At 34.6% G+C, this 16,279-nt stretch overlaps 1 protein-coding gene across 1 annotated transcript; it reads right to left on the bottom strand.

The window, feature by feature from the left end:
* Window positions 1-519: 519 nt before the first annotated feature.
* Window positions 520-8,976, bottom strand: LOC112046985 (peroxidase-like). Its single transcript, XM_024083867.2, has 12 exons — window positions 8,831-8,976; window positions 8,288-8,427; window positions 7,690-7,854; window positions 6,884-7,071; window positions 5,987-6,188; window positions 4,248-4,445; window positions 3,330-3,474; window positions 2,762-2,918; window positions 2,085-2,252; window positions 1,452-1,650; window positions 959-1,064; window positions 520-613 (listed from the first exon to the last, which is right to left on the bottom strand). Exons 1-12 carry the CDS (start codon window positions 8,974-8,976, stop codon window positions 535-537), a joined length of 1,893 nt encoding a protein of 630 aa, XP_023939635.2. The 3' UTR covers window positions 520-534.
* Window positions 8,977-16,279: the final 7,303 nt, after the last annotated feature.

Here is a 16,279-nt window from a genome sequence, read left to right as displayed (position 1 = left end):
CCAAAGCCTCCCACCAGCCAGACCTGAACTAATTAAGAAAACCTCAATCGGTACAGCCGGGGACCGAACCCAGGACCTTCGTCTTGTAAGTCCACTGCGCATACCAGTGCGCCACGGAGGCCGTTGAAAAAAAAGGAACTAATTAAAATGAAAAAATCATGTTATATGAAGCGTATTTTTATATTTTCTCACTCATTCATATTTATAGTAATTTAATTTAATTACAATCTGAATATTATTGAAATATGACCATTCAACGAAACGAAAAGCCTGTTGGGAATATGAACAATAAATAAACGCTTCTAAATAATAGCCGGTAATCTTCATTTTACTAAAATCATGTAATATTATATTAAATTAATCTTTGTCTGTTTATCCTTAAACAGACTGGTGAGATTGTTTCTAATCGTATCATCTACTGGTATTATCTTCAACCTTAGAGTAGCAATTTGCAGTATTCTGGATAATTATAGATAATTACAAATAATTAACTTCATGATAATTTAATTACACAAATTTGTATATATTTTGCTCCTACTGAGATCGACACCGCTTGTCTCTCCACGCATTTAAATTAACGCTTGGAATTTTTTCGCAACTTGCTATTTCGTTTCTGGAAATAAATGTTTTCATTAATTTTATTTAATTGTTATTCTTCTAATACAATAATCTTTGAAGGAGCAAGGGGATGTAACTATGGAAGTAGAAAACCATCCCCTAAATACAAGCAAACGAGGCAAACAGATAACACGTCCTATGTCGCCTTAGTCGCTAACCTGTGGCATAGGTGTTAAGCCTTATTTGCCTGTAATTACACCGGCGACTACTCCCTTTAAGCCAAAACACAACAACGCTGCTTGGCAGCAATAATAAGCATGGTAAAAGACGAAGTACTTTCCAGGATGAGCTCTAGCACAAAGAAAACTCCACAACTATCTACATATAAATATAAACCTACCCTGGACCTGGTATCAAGAATGCTCGTGGCTGTATGCTGGTCACCTTGTCTCCGACGTCACACAGCAGTCTGGCCATGCTGGCTTTCCTGATCTCCAGCAACTGATCTGAAAGTCATGAAACTTTTTGAGCTACTCTCAAACTTTTCCAAAGAACATACGTAAATTACGTTACGTGATTGACGATGTCGTGTTATGATTTAGGTTATTTTTCAAAGTGGAGTAGGTAAATTGTTACAATATCAGCAAAGTGCTGGAAATCGCTATTTAGCTTGTATCTAAGTACAGCTTGACCAGAAAATAAAATACAACCACGCCACGATGCGGAAAAAGGAACTATTTTATTTTATTAGCATAGCAAGATTGCTAAAAATAATTGTGTCGGTGTTTTCAATGCATCCAGCGGCTCTCTGCAACCCGTTTAGTGTTTTCGGTCAACCTAGTGGGGAAACACTGCTTTCTCAAAACTCACGTTTAACCCTTCAATGTACTTACTGATAGTGAAAGCGTTGGGCCTGTTGTGCCGCTCGTACCAGTGCCTGTCACTGGCGACGGTGCGCACCAGTTGCTCCACAGTCAAGCAGTAGAACGTCGCCGGCGCGCGCCCTCGTGAGATCGGCCTCTCTACCCACATGCCTGCCATTAGATCTATGTCCGTCACGTCGTCGTACAACTCTTTTAAGAGCTCTATTCTCTGAAAAAAGTCTCTATTTAAGTCAGTGAAGTACAGGCCTGCAAAGGTTGACATAACGCTACAGACCCACCCGTAGGGGGTACCCGGATCGAGAGGCCGTTACCTCAGAATTGATCTAACATTTACAAAAAGTGCTTTATTCTGGGGCGCCATCCAATATATCACGGGTCTCAGGCCGTGTAGTTTCGTCACAATATGACGTTGCTATTATTGGCAAGTAATTGTTTTTGAACCATTTAATGCTGGGGTTCAATGAACGGTCTAGGCGTTCTATTCGCTGGCGAATTTAACCAGATGGTGACGACACCACAAATATTAGCTAAAAAAGATACTCACCTCAAATCTCCCGTGAGATTCAGACCTCGGCTTTGAAGAACGTTTGGACTTATGGGATGTAAAATCTAATCTGCTAGTATTTAAAAGATGGTACCTACCTCAGGATCAATGGCGCGTAGCAGATCATCGAATGTTCTGATAACTTCTCCGAAACAATACCTCCTGTAGTCCACGTAGGGTGCGATGCCCAGGAATCTGTTTTTCTGCAAATCACTGGCGGTTATGTCGGACAACCGTTGCGTTATTCCCAATCCAGTTTCTGCTATCTACAACGTAATGATCATACAAATGTATTAATTATAGACATCATCGACTTATACACTGGACGCTGGACATAGACTTTCTAGGAAGGACGGTCATACGTCTATCGAACTACCAATACCATCCTCGTCCAATTTCACTTCTTGGCGCCTTAATTAACGACTGTATTTCAGATTTATGTAGGTCATCACTGGCAACACGCAATTTCTAGAAGACTTGTCCTCAGGCCTTGAAGAATTTAAGCCGAAAGAAGTCATCATAACAAACAAAAGACCAAAAATTATCTCATCAATCCTACCATAATAAAGAATGAGAAACTACAAAGTGCGTGTCACAGTATATTATCATATCATCAAGGCCATTTGTAGGGACTTTCAAACACCACGGTCTTCGGCCTCCAGAAACCAGCGGCACCCAGTGAATTAAGATGTATAAGCAAAGGCTTTCCATTTATCAAAACGGGTATCTGCGTGGTCCTTCAATTATAAATACATATGAAATCTTATTAACGTACATCCGGGTCCACGGCGTGGTCGACGTTCCCGGTGGGCTGTCGGAAGGCGCCCTGCGTGATGTAGTCGATGTTGTCATCCACCGCCAAGTAGCCTGTGCGCAGCGTGAGATTGGCTATACGCGTATATTTGATGTAATTGCCATTTGTGTCATACATTCTGAAAAAAAGTATTACAAAGGTCCAGTGCTCTTATGCGAAATTAAATAACGCCATAATATCACTTTCATACGAGTAAATGCAAAATAAAAAATAATTAATTTTATAAAGTTTGTATGGTTCGAATTGTAATATTATTTCAATGTCATAATATAACCCTTTAAATAAAGAATACTTTATTAGGATATTCATAAGATCAAAGTAATAATAATTATTATAAAAATGTATGATTTGTTTTTTGTTTATTAGGATTTAAATCAAAAACTCGACCGATTGAAAAAAATCTTTCACCATTACAAAGCTGTATAGATTATATTTTCTCCTCGTATTTTCACGGGAATGGGCACCAGTGAAACCGCGAGGCATCCGCTATTAATTATTAAATTATATTTTATATTTCACTTATACATACTTCGCTATACCTTCTTGTATAGTGTGAGTCCATCGCAAAGAAAACCCATACTCTAAAGACACCTGTGGGAGAACATCTTCGTTGTACACATCTCTGTAGCCGTGACTCGGAGACAAAACGCCTTCCTTCATAAGATTTTCTTCACCTATAAAAGTGAAATGAAAATTCAATTCAATTCAATTTATTTATTTGCAATTGTACAGTTACATTAGCTGGTATACAATAAATGTTGAAGTAGGTACATTATACAAAGAAAAGAAGACTGCATGTGAGTTGCTAATGGATATACTGGTTTTATAGGACTGCTTGGGTTTGTTTGTTGATTTGCTTCGTTGTAAGTTATCGCCACATACCTATGAGTGGTAACCGTTCGACGCTCATTTAACTTATAATGGAGGATCCGAATTAGAAACGACCTTCACCTATCTATTTAATGTAAAACCTCTTGGCCAAACTACCATTGATAAGGCAACCTAATCGCAATATTTTTTTAAATACTTACTTCTGAATATCGTATAAACAAAAGGTTATTCATATCTTGATCTACTACAAGTACACACACAAAGGTGTTTGTTCTCAATCCATATTCGACTTACTGCTGAGCTCGAGTCTCCTCTCAGATTGAGAGAGGTTAGGCCAATAGCCCACCACGCTGGCCCAATGCGGATTGGCAGACTTCACACACGCAGAGAATTAAGAAAATTCTCTGGTATGCAGGTTTCCGCACGATGTTTTTTTTTCCTTCATTGTTGATATTTAGTTTCTTAAAATGCACACAACTGAAAAGTTGGAGGTGCATGCCCCGTACTGGATTCGAACCCACACCCTCCGGAATCGGAGACAGAGGTCATACCCACTGGGATATAACTCAACTATGTATTACCAAACTGTCTTGTTGAGATACTAAGTTAATATTACCTAGTAGTATCGGTTGATGTTCATAGAGAAACATCTGCATAGCCATGGCTATGTTGATCTCCCTGGCGGTATAGAATAGCTGCTCGTCGCCCCAGCACGGGTTGATCGTCGCCAGCTCAGTGGCGATGTGGTTGTGATGGCGCCACATCCATACAGTGAACAGGTTTGTGCCTAGGATGCCGTTATTGGAATCATCTCCTGAAATTGTAGTGAAATTATAAATGTCTAGCGGACGCCCGCGACTTCGTCCGCGTGAAACTCGATGTAAACTTTCAACTATCCCTACCCTACCCCTACCTTATTCCTACCTACCCTAACCCTACCCTACCCCTACCCTTTTTTTCCTAAATAAAATTTAGCCTATGTTACTTGTGGATAATGTAGCTTTCGAATGGTGAAAGAATTTTTAAAATCGGTCCAGTAGTTTTAAGCCTATCCATTAGAAACAAACAAACATACAAACAAAGTTTTCCTCTTTATAATATTAGTATAGACGAACCCCTTCAGGGTCCGGTACCGAGTGACTCTTAAGAGCACCCGCTCACTTACAATAATTCTTAGTTGGCCGACTGTCGACCGCACACATCCAATTTTTAAATTGGCCGACTATCAATCAACTTTTACAATTTAGTCGGACAACTTTTTAATTGTACATCGTTAAAAGGGAATCGGGATTCTGATGCGATCGGTGTCCAATTTATTAGTTTGACGATTTAGTTGGATTACATGTGCAGGGTCTCATGTATCACTATACCTTATCGCACGAATGTATATTACATGATTTTATGTCACAATAATAATTTTATTGTATTATTAGACACTAGCGGACACTAGCCCGCGACTTCATCCGCGTGGAATTCTGTTTTTCAGAAATCCCGCGGGAAATTTTTTCGGGATGCCTATTTGTTAATCCAGAGTAAAATCTATCTCCATTCCTCAACCAAATCGATTCATTAGTAGCGGCGTTAAAGAATAACAAACATCCATACAAACTTTCGCGTTTATAATATTAGTATGAAGTAGAATTATTAGAAACCAACGTACGAAGGACACGTGCAGGGAAAGCACTATGAATCGTACACATAAAAAAAAGAAACGTGTGCGTCTTGGGACCCTTGACAAAAGTTATGTATGAGAGAGAGAAAGGAAAGCCAGACAGAGTGGCGCGTTACGTTACGAAGCGGTGTACCCTCCCATAATAAGATATCACTTCAAAAACCATGTATAAAAACTTTAAATTGTTTAAAAACTAAAAAACACGCATTTAGCACGCACTAAAAATTACAAATTTTGGATTTAAGTTACGTAACTATTTTTTTCGTATTCCTCACAGCAAACCCTTTCATTTGATATCCATATCAAAATTTTAAAACAACCAGTCCGCTGTCTTGGGGAGGCCGCCATATTAGATTTGTAATGACGTTTCTTAGCTAGTCATATATTGTCATTAGAACTCAAAGCGTGTGCAAAATTTCATCCTACACGAAGACCGGGAAGTGGGTCAAATTAAGATTCCAAGATTTGTCTTTCCTACATAGTTAAAGTGATTGGGAAGGCCGCCATATTGGATTTGTAATGACGTTTCTTAGCTAGTCATGTATTGTCATCAGAACTCAGAGCGTGTGCAAAATTTCATCCTACACGAAGACCGGGAAGTGGGTCAAATTGAAATTCCAAGATTTTCTTACATACATGTGACAAGTGAAGCAAATATAAATCGTGTAAAAACGACATCGTACCCACATCGTGGCATCTTGTTTCATGGGGCGGCTCGTTCGCTATACATATGCCTTGGTAGTGTTCTAACGAAGGAGGCCATATCCGTCCGTCAGCTATCTCATACTTCAGTAAGCCATTTTTAAAAGTTCTTTTCGTCAACGAGTTGTCCAGCTTATTTCCGTAAATGTGAGACAAATCAAATGCAGGGGTCGATGTTACAATCTGTAGGTAAAAGGTGACTTAACAGTGGAATTCACAGATTTTGTGGGGGTGCCCCCAGGGGATCGTTAAACAAATGTTCATCTTTAATAGGCTTCTTTTAAAAACAGTACGTTCATAAAGTCGAACTCTCAAACCCAAAATTCATTTTGTTTACAAGGACTTTTGACACGTCAAGTGATGTCATGATTTGGTAATAAATAAAGTCGAAAACTTGAAATTAATGTTTCGAGAATTCCAAACGCACTTTGGTCCGAAAAAAGCCCACAACAAACATAGCCAGGGTTTATTGTTTTCTGTATCACTATTTTACAAAATTATTTATAACTAAGTACAAAGTCATATAAGTAGTGCATGCAGTTTAATACCAAGCTTTTTAATCGCATAAATAATCATCAATACTGGAGTAACATACCTAAATATTATGAATGCAAAAGTGAATAGGCAAGACACTTTCTAGGCATGCTCAAATTTAGAATACATTATAGCTTTCCACCAGGCTTGTTTATAATAAAGCCTATGTCTATTTAGCCTTGAAAAATCATCTGGGGCCTAATCTTAGATTTTCAAATAGGTTAAATACATTTATCGTATACTAGCCGACGCCCCGCGGTTTCACCAGATCAATCAGAGATTACCCCCTACAACACCACAAACTTGACCTCTTTATAATTAGTAAATGAATCTGTAAAAGTTACCCTTTCCGGAGAATATTTCGTGCTGGCACATCCATTTGATTGAAAAGTAAAAGGCTTTGTCAAGTTCAAACATCTCTCGCTGGAGAACCGATGCACGGGGTCATCGTCCGGTATCTTTATACTTATACACTCGGGGTCATCCCTTCCGCCTTCATCGCAACAGTGTGTATTCCATATCATATAGTTGACTGAAATCATAAAGATATTGTCAAATACGAGATGTATGGGATTTTAATTGTAATTCATATTTTATTTATGACTATATCCAACAGCGATTTACATACCTACCTACTCTAGGAGCTACAAAATTAGTTTTTGATTTCTAGTGATTCAATAATATCCGAATTAGAAACAACCTTCACTCATCTGTTTGTTGAGAAGTGTTTTTAATCTTTTGTATATTTTAATATAATCTTGGGAATATTATTTATTTAGTATATATTTATATTATTTAGTACAGGCAAAACTATTTTTACTCACAATATACTATTTAAATTTTTAATTTGCAAAATTTGATTTATAATATATATTCATTAAATTATTTAATGAAATTGTAGAGAATTGATATTAGGTAATAGCCCTATTTTTGTGGGTTTTTAAAAAGGTACAATCAAACTGATTAATGGCTTAATCATGATACGCAAACAAACATTAAGCATAACCTAAAGTTACTGGATGAGCTAGCTCTTTTTCACTTAAAATATTGAGAACAGTAACATTGGTGTAATGAAGATTGAATAATTAATATTATCTCATTACTCTGATTATACTAATACATACTAAATGTATTACTAATAATGTCTTACTTGTATCGTGAAAAGAGAGAACATCTGCCGACATGAAAACCGAAAAGTACGTAAGAAGATGGGTTATTTGCTGATCAGGCAATCGGCCTTCCAGTAATAGGGTTGTGCGAACTTTTCTGCTTAACGGCAATTCCTTTCCTCGACAAGATTTCCTTGAGTCATTGTCTGGAATGTTACATCAATTTTTAAATAGGTATTACTAGAAATGCATGGGTTTAATTGTAAACTGTCATCGCCGCGTTGCAACGACTTGCGGTACGGTCGGCTTAAGTGTGCTCGTGGCGTTCGAGCCGTCCACATCTCTTGTTGTGTAATTCTTTATGGGTTACTTAGGATAGGCCGGGAGAGTGACTTCAGTGGACAAGGGGAGTATTTGTAAACAGTCAAATGCGGCTTTAAACCTACACACAACGTTCACAAGTGCGTGACTTCACTCAAGGTCATTCTCTGTCATTCTAGGGTCTTATTTTGGTTACAGTTTGATTTGTTAATTAAGTTGTCCTGACAAATGTTGTAGAGTCTGCTAAAAAAACCAAGATCTAATGTAGGAGGTACATTATAAAAACTATAGGTTGTTAGTTGTTACAAAACGACTTACAGCCATCGAACACAACCGGCAGCACGTGGTACCCCGGAGTGTGGGAGGCTCCTACACTGGGGTGCTGCAGGTTGTTGCACGAGCCGTCCACACGTCTTCCTTCGTGAGGGTTGCAAGGTTCGATTTCATTTGTGCACCAGCTATAAATCGTTAATGATAACTACCATATTATACTTGTATATTGTAATTTTTTCATAAAGGTATTTGTAAGACAATTAGCAAGCATCAAATGAGCTAAGGAAGCGATATTTTTAGGGAATTTATGTCAAGTTCCCAAATGTAGTTAAATAGGTAGCTGGTTCTACAATTTGTAAACACAGGACAGAAAACGAATTAAACTGAGTTTATTTTTCAATCGAATAACCGTCGGCCGTAATTTAAATTTGGCCGCGTGGCGCAGAAAATACATCTAAAATCTGAAACATCTAAAATAATTTTCATTCATTTTTATAGCAAAAGTCGTACATAAATCGTTTCTCATTCGGATATTCTACTATATTATATTTATGCTCCTATTAACAGAATAACACTAACAGTACTTACAAAGTGGTGTTTCTTTTTATGTGTCCTTTGTACTGCTCAGGTGTTAACACATTCCCGCTGTAGGCATCGTACATCGTCGACGGTGATGTTCCGGAGATAACAGTCAATATTATGGTAAGAAGTTTGTATTTGCAGTTAAACGCCATAGTTATGGTGTCGTTTTACCCTGTAACATTACAATTCTTATTTCTTATTTCAGAGATAAAGTTAAGTCAAAGTCTGTTTATTGGATAGAAAGTTTTAATAAATAAGATATAAAATATTATGCGTATTAAAATAGGTTGCCTAAAAACTCCAGATCAAACTATTTAATAATACTCAAGAATTTTTAATAATACTTAACGCAGGCTGCCCACAGAATATTTAAAATACCAAGATATAAAACTTTTCATCCAATAAACAGATGGGTGAAGGTTGTTTTTAATTCGGATTTTAGACTACTTATCACTATAGCTTGGCAAAGTCGTTGATGACACTCCTATAATATGGGGGCGACGGGGGAAAGGCTCCTTCATGTCCAAAGATAAGCAAGATCATGAAATTTTCGGTATAAATAAATTGAAAAAATCAAGTGTCACATTAATTTCAAAAACATCAAGCAAATTTAATGAGAATCAGAATTACACCTTTTGTAAAAACTCTCAAGAAAACCAAGACAACAAAAGGAAAACGAACACTATTTATATTCTAGGGGATCAACAAATATCAGGACTATCCATAAAATTAATAAAAAAACGAATGGAATGCGCTTGGAATGATGTTTACTCAGTTGTATCTTTTATAAAACCAAATGCGCAGACAAATGAGGTTCTTAGATACTGTGAGGTTTTGCAAGGAAATGTTGAGTTGAACGATGTAGTAATTTTTTCTATAGGCTCTAATGACAAAAATCCTTATAAATTTATAGGAGATCTGGGTAGTGCACTTAATAAATTTAATCATTGTAGGGTTTATATTCTAGAAACGTTGCATAATCCGTATCTTAATGAAACAATGTTAAATAATTGTGTATCAGGTTTAATACAATATCATAAAAATTGTAAATTTATTAAATTAACCAATTCTTGTGTAAATAAATTTCAATATTTGACTGCTATTAGCGAAAAAATTAATTTAGAAATTGACCGTGACGATTATAAAACACGTTTTTTAACATTTAAGCGCACACATCGAAGTTATGCAGTACCGCAAAATAAAATAGTAACTCAGCATATTCTACAGAAAAAATCAATTTCACATTTTATTAATCTACAAGAGCCAGAAAATGTAGAGAGTAAAACATATCATACTAACAGATTAAACAGAAATAATAATATATCGCAACCAATAGTGGAGTTACGAACAATGGCCAAACAAACTACTATACCCATGTATTTCAACAAAATAAAAAATAAACCTAAAGCTAGCATATCTTTTCCAACAGATAACAACAAAATGAATGAACAAAAGTTTTTTCGTTAATAATAATTTAACAATATTTCATCAAAATATTGCTGGTGCTATTGGTAAATCAGATCTGTTATACATATCTCTTCTAGATTTAAGCAAACATAAAAATTATGAGTTAGATATTATATGTCTTACTGAAACTTTCATTGGGAAAGGTATTGAGAGTTTATTAAATATTCCAGGGTATAAATTGTCAGCGTCTTTCTGTAGAAACAAAAATCGTGGGGGTTCTTGTATACTAACAAAAACTCACATTAATTGTAAAGAAGTTAAGTTTATAGGTGATATGGGCAGAGTTAACCTTTTCGAATGTTGTAGCATTGAAATTCAAGATTATAACTTATTAATCGTTTGTATATATCGAACACCAAAAAGTGATCCATGTCTGTTTCTTAAAAAACTCGATTTACTTCTATACACAATTAGTAAGAAGAAAAAAGAAAAAAAACTAATATTATGTGGAGATTGGAATTTAGATACATTAAAGAACAATAAAAACAGCCAAGAGTTGATTAATTTGATAGATACTTACAATCTTATTTCCCATATAAAACATCCAACAAGGTTATCTTCTTGCATAGATTTGATAGTTAGCAATATAAAATCATCTATTGCGGAAATTCACCACTTAGCATTATCAGACCATGAAACAGCTCAAACTTTAACGATAAAAGTAAACAAACGGCCACGTATTACCACATGGTTTGAATATCGAAGGGACTACAATAAGGAAAATAAGGAAAAATTTTACGAATGTATTTCAGCTCTTACTTTTTCAGATGTTCGGAATATTGAAAATGTCAATGAAGCATTTGATTCCTTTCATGAAATTATTAAATTATTTTATGATTTATGTTTTCCCTTAAGAAAAATAAAAATGTATAGTACGTTAAAAAATACGTCATGGCTCACTAAAGGTATAAAGAAGTCTAGTGTGAACAAAAGAAAGCTTCATTTGACGTATAGGCTCTGTAGGTCAAATAAAAAAATAAATAAAAAACAGTATTTGAAATATAATAGCATTTTTAAAAAATGTATTTATCAGTCTAAACAACTACAAAGTACTAGATACATAGTTAATAGGAAAAATAAATGCAAAGCCAGTTGGGAACTAATAAATGATAATTTAGGGAAAACGATAGAGCCTAATGATATTTCTCTTATAAAAACGCACACAGGAACAATTAAGGATCCTAATGAGCTATGTGAAATTTTTAATAACTTTTTTATAAATTTAAGCGAAACGACCACTTTGAGTAAAAACGGTAGTAAATCATATTGTTATTCATCTAATAGTCACTCAATTTTTATAAACCCGACGGATGCTTTTGAAATTTTAGCTATTATTAAATCGCTCAACAACACTAGAGCTGTCGGTTATGACGAGATAAGGACAGACATAGTTAAACATTGTGCCAATTACTTATGTGGACCACTAGCAGACATAATAAATAAATCATTTCAGCAAGGAACATTTCCAAATAATTTAAAAATTTCTATTATTAAACCTTTATTCAAAAAAAATGATCGTTGTGACATAAATAACTACAGACCTATTACGTTGGTACCTATTTTAGCGAAAATATTTGAGAAAGCAATGTTGAAGCGACTAAAAAAATTCTTTGACGCCAACAATTTATTGATTCGAGAACAATTTGGGTTTCGTGATAATAGTTCCACTACTGAGGCTTGTTTTTATTTAAGTAAAATAATTAATGATAGCCTAAATGACAAGGTACCAATAACTGCTATTTTTTTAGATATGACTAAGGCGTTTGACTTTGTTAATCACAATATCTTATTGGACAAATTAGAAAGATATGGAATTAGGGGAACAGCTCATCAATGGGTAAAATCATACCTAAATGATAGGACTGTATGTACACAAATTAGTAAATTAGAAATGAATATTAAGACATTATATAATTCGACATACAAATGCAATAAAAAGGGAGTACCACAAGGAAGTATTCTAGGACCATTTCTTTTCCTAGCCTACATAAACGATATAACAGCAGCGACAAGCCACCCGTGCGTATTGTTTGCAGATGACACAACTATATTAGTTAGATGTCATAATAGTATTACGTATGAACAAGAGATAAACACTGTTCTACATAATATAATAACTTGGCTGAATGAAAACAATTTGCAAGTCAATTTAAATAAAACTAAATTTATGCAATTCAATTATTATAATGCAAATACAGTACCAGTTAATCTTAAGTATAATGACATTCAAATAGAAGAAGATGACACAATAAAATTTTTAGGGTTAGTTTATGACAAAACAATGAACTGGAAATCTCATATTGACTACATTTGCACAAAATTGGCCAAATTTGTTTATGCGCTCAGACGTCTTACGCAGACGGTTTCAATGGATGCAGCTTTAAGTGCATACCACGGACATGTATCGTCGGTACTGTCATACGGTTTAATACTCTGGGGTAACTCTGTGGACTTTATAAGAGCATTCCGACTACAAAAGAAATGCATTAGAGCCTTGTGTAAAGCAGGGCCATTGGATAGCTGTAAACCTCTTTTTAAACAGTTGAACATTCTTCCACTGCCATGTATGTACATTAGAGATGTTTGCGTTTTTGTTAAGCGCCATCCAAAATATTTTCAACGAAGAGGTGAAGTCACTGTCAATAAGTCAGTCAGACACGGTAACAGGTTAATGTTATCAAAAGTATGTACTGGTAGCTATATGAAAAGTGCATACTGTATGGCTGTAAAAATATTTAACAAATTACCTGATGACATTGGAAAATTAAGCTTGCCTCATTTTAAAATGAAATTGAATAAATGGCTTATTGATAAGTGCTACTACGACCTTAAGGAATATTTGACTTAATTCTTTAATGACATTCTTACTTTTAATTCTAATTTTTGTATTATTTGGTAATTGTAAAATTATAATTTTATAATTTTCCCGTTTAATTTGGTAATTATGACTGTTTGTGTTATTTATTTCTTTTTTTTTTGTAATTTTATATCTTTTAATTTAGTACTGTGACTTTTTAAATTTGTAATTGACTGATTGTAATTATTATTTTTTTTTTCTTAATTTTATTTCATTTATTTTAGTAATTGTAACTGTTTGTATTTTTTCACTGTATGTATAACATTTGCAAACTATTAATTTAGTTGAATATTGTAAAGAACAATAATTCTTGCAAATAAATGATTATTATTTATTATTTATTTATTTATTAAAAAAGAACGAACCGATTTTGACGAGGCTTTCACGAGACTCTTACTGAACAAACAATTTTTTTTTAATTTCCACGCGGACGAACTCACAAGTTGCAAATAAGATTATTTAGCAATACAAAAAAAAAGCAAATGTAAAGATCTCAATAACATCTAAGTATGTATAAGAATACAAAGACAGACTTTTAAATATTATTAGTCACCTTTCTGCGCTTGGCAACAGTTCGATTTTAACATTAATCTTCTTTAACATCAGTCTTTAGCATACTCGGAGGCCTGTGAATCCGGCCATTGTCTATAAGCACTAATCGGCTGCCGGCTTATACAGTTCTTAAATATTAACTCAAAGTAGCACAAAAAAGATTCAATTACAAAAGTGTTTTGAGTTCCGACTCGCATAAATGAAGGAAGCGTCCGCACTGAACTAACAAGCCCGTGTAAATTGCACGTAAACTGCACTTTTTGTTTACCCTACGCTACAAAAAACCCCATAAACTCAAAACTACCGAACGGATTTTCATACAGTGTAGATTAATTAAGGTTCAAAATTTAGTTAAACTACAATTAACAAAGGTTCTGTTTAAATATGTTAATACTAAGTACATGCACTTACGTGTTTGTACTTTTGTGTTTTTATACGAAAACACAACGGCCAGCAAGACGGTATTAAACGTATATAAACGATATAGCGAAGAAGATGATGGAGAAGAAGAAGCAGATGTATAAAGAAGCAAACTGCGTATAGCTTCCTCACAGACGGTGGTTGAGTTTTGTTTTTTAAGGCTTGCCCCTGATCTCACCTGATGGTAAGTGCAGATGTGGCCTAAAGCGGAAAGTGATTAATCAGAAGATGCCTATTGTTATCGCCGCGTTGCAACGACTTGCGATATAAGGCGCCCGTCCACACATCTTGTTGTGTAATTCTTTATGGGTTACTTGGAATAGGCGGGGAGAGTGACTTAAGTGGAAAAGGGGAGTGTTAAATATCTGTCAAAGGCGCCTTTAACCCTACACACAACGTTCACAAGTGCGTGACTTCATTTAAGGTCATTCTCTGTCATTCATTCTAGGGTTTCATTTTGGTTATCATTTGATCTGTTAATTAAGTTGTCTTGACAAATGTTGTGAATCTTAACCTTTGTTCGACATTAGTTTTCTTATTTTTGTAATCACTTCTGAGTCTGCTAAAACTATTTACTCTCACCTTAGAGATTACAAATCTTTAAAGAAGTTAACGTCACATGTGAACGTGCCCTAATACTTTTAGCAGTAAAATGCACTCCCGTGACTGTGTTTTGTATTCACGTGAACTATAAACCATTTAACTTTTAAAATACATTTTAATCTTTCATTTATTTATATTTTTTTATGTTTATAAAGTACAAAATATAAATATTATTAAAATAAAAATAATTAATATTATACACCATTAAAAATTATTATTATAAAAATTTATAAATTTATTATATAATAGCACTATTAAACGTTTGTTTTTAATAATTCCTAACGATAAATTTATTCAGTACCTACCTATATTATAATTTGATGGCTAGGTTTTTTCAATTTCTTCCTTGTCTAAAACAATATTTTTTCAGGACCACTATCAGAAATTAATGATAATGATAGACGGCTTAACTTCGGCCTGTGAATTTATACTGAAAATGAGATCAAAAAGCATAAGCACAGCATTATATATAATAATATTATTATAGCATTGACCTAGGATAAGAATCTAACTCACAACTCCGTGATCAGCAGGGTTATTATGTATCTCGGTGTACCATTCAAATAATGAGTCACTACATCGTTTTTCATCATATTTTCGTTTATGCAATAATCTGACATCGAATTTTCAACTAAATGACCTCTTCATCTTCATTTTACGTAATGTGACAAGTATTATTAAAGTGGCAGTAGCAATTAGTAAGATTATTTCAACGAAAACCCGTTATTTACGTATTTTTGTTGAAATAACCATATTAGATGATCGCTAAAACAAAATGTAGCTGCCATTTGATGAAAATGTCGTAGTCAAGATAATTTCGTTGAAATAACTGTGTTAGATAATCACAATTACGAGAATACGATGAAAAATGATGTAGTGACTTAATATAATGGTACAATGAGTTACATAATAACCCTTCAGAAGCCACACTGGCTATCAAGCACAACAACAAGAACATTTTGTTGTTTGTTGAATACGAGTAGGTATATAACAAATGTCACAAAAACATATGTTGTACGCGATGTATTCCTTTCCAAAAGCTACAGCCTACAGCTAAACCGTGATTGGGATTTGAAACCGTTTGAATTCGTCTAATATAAATTATGTTTTGATAACGAAGGGTGGAGCAGGGTGGGGTATTCCCAGAATTTTCCATTACTATACACAATCGTTGTTATTTTTTAATTAACTAGCTATTGCGATTTTTTCTGCGTGAAATTCCGTTCCACAAATCTCGCGAGCTTGCCATTACCGATTTTTGCTCCTCTACCTTCCAATGTCATCGGTTCAGCCGTTCCAAATATAACCCGGACAAACAGAAATACAGGCAGACTTTATGAAAGTTCGTTTCAGTTTATCGTGTAATACCTAACTATAGAATATTGCTAGATACTAATACTTCAGTAGTAGGTAACAGCTGTTTTATAATCACAAACAGGCACTCGAAACTTATCCTAGTACTATTTTATACGCGAAAGTTTGTATGGATGTTTGTTTGGACGTCTGTTTGGACGTTTGTTACGCTTTAACGCCGCTACTACTGAAACGATTTGGCT

The sequence above is a fragment of the Bicyclus anynana genome, chromosome 10 (genome assembly GCF_947172395.1).
Source record: "Bicyclus anynana chromosome 10, ilBicAnyn1.1, whole genome shotgun sequence".
Lineage (NCBI taxonomy): Eukaryota > Metazoa > Arthropoda > Insecta > Lepidoptera > Nymphalidae > Bicyclus > Bicyclus anynana.
This window is presented reverse-complemented; position numbering and strand designations above follow the sequence as displayed.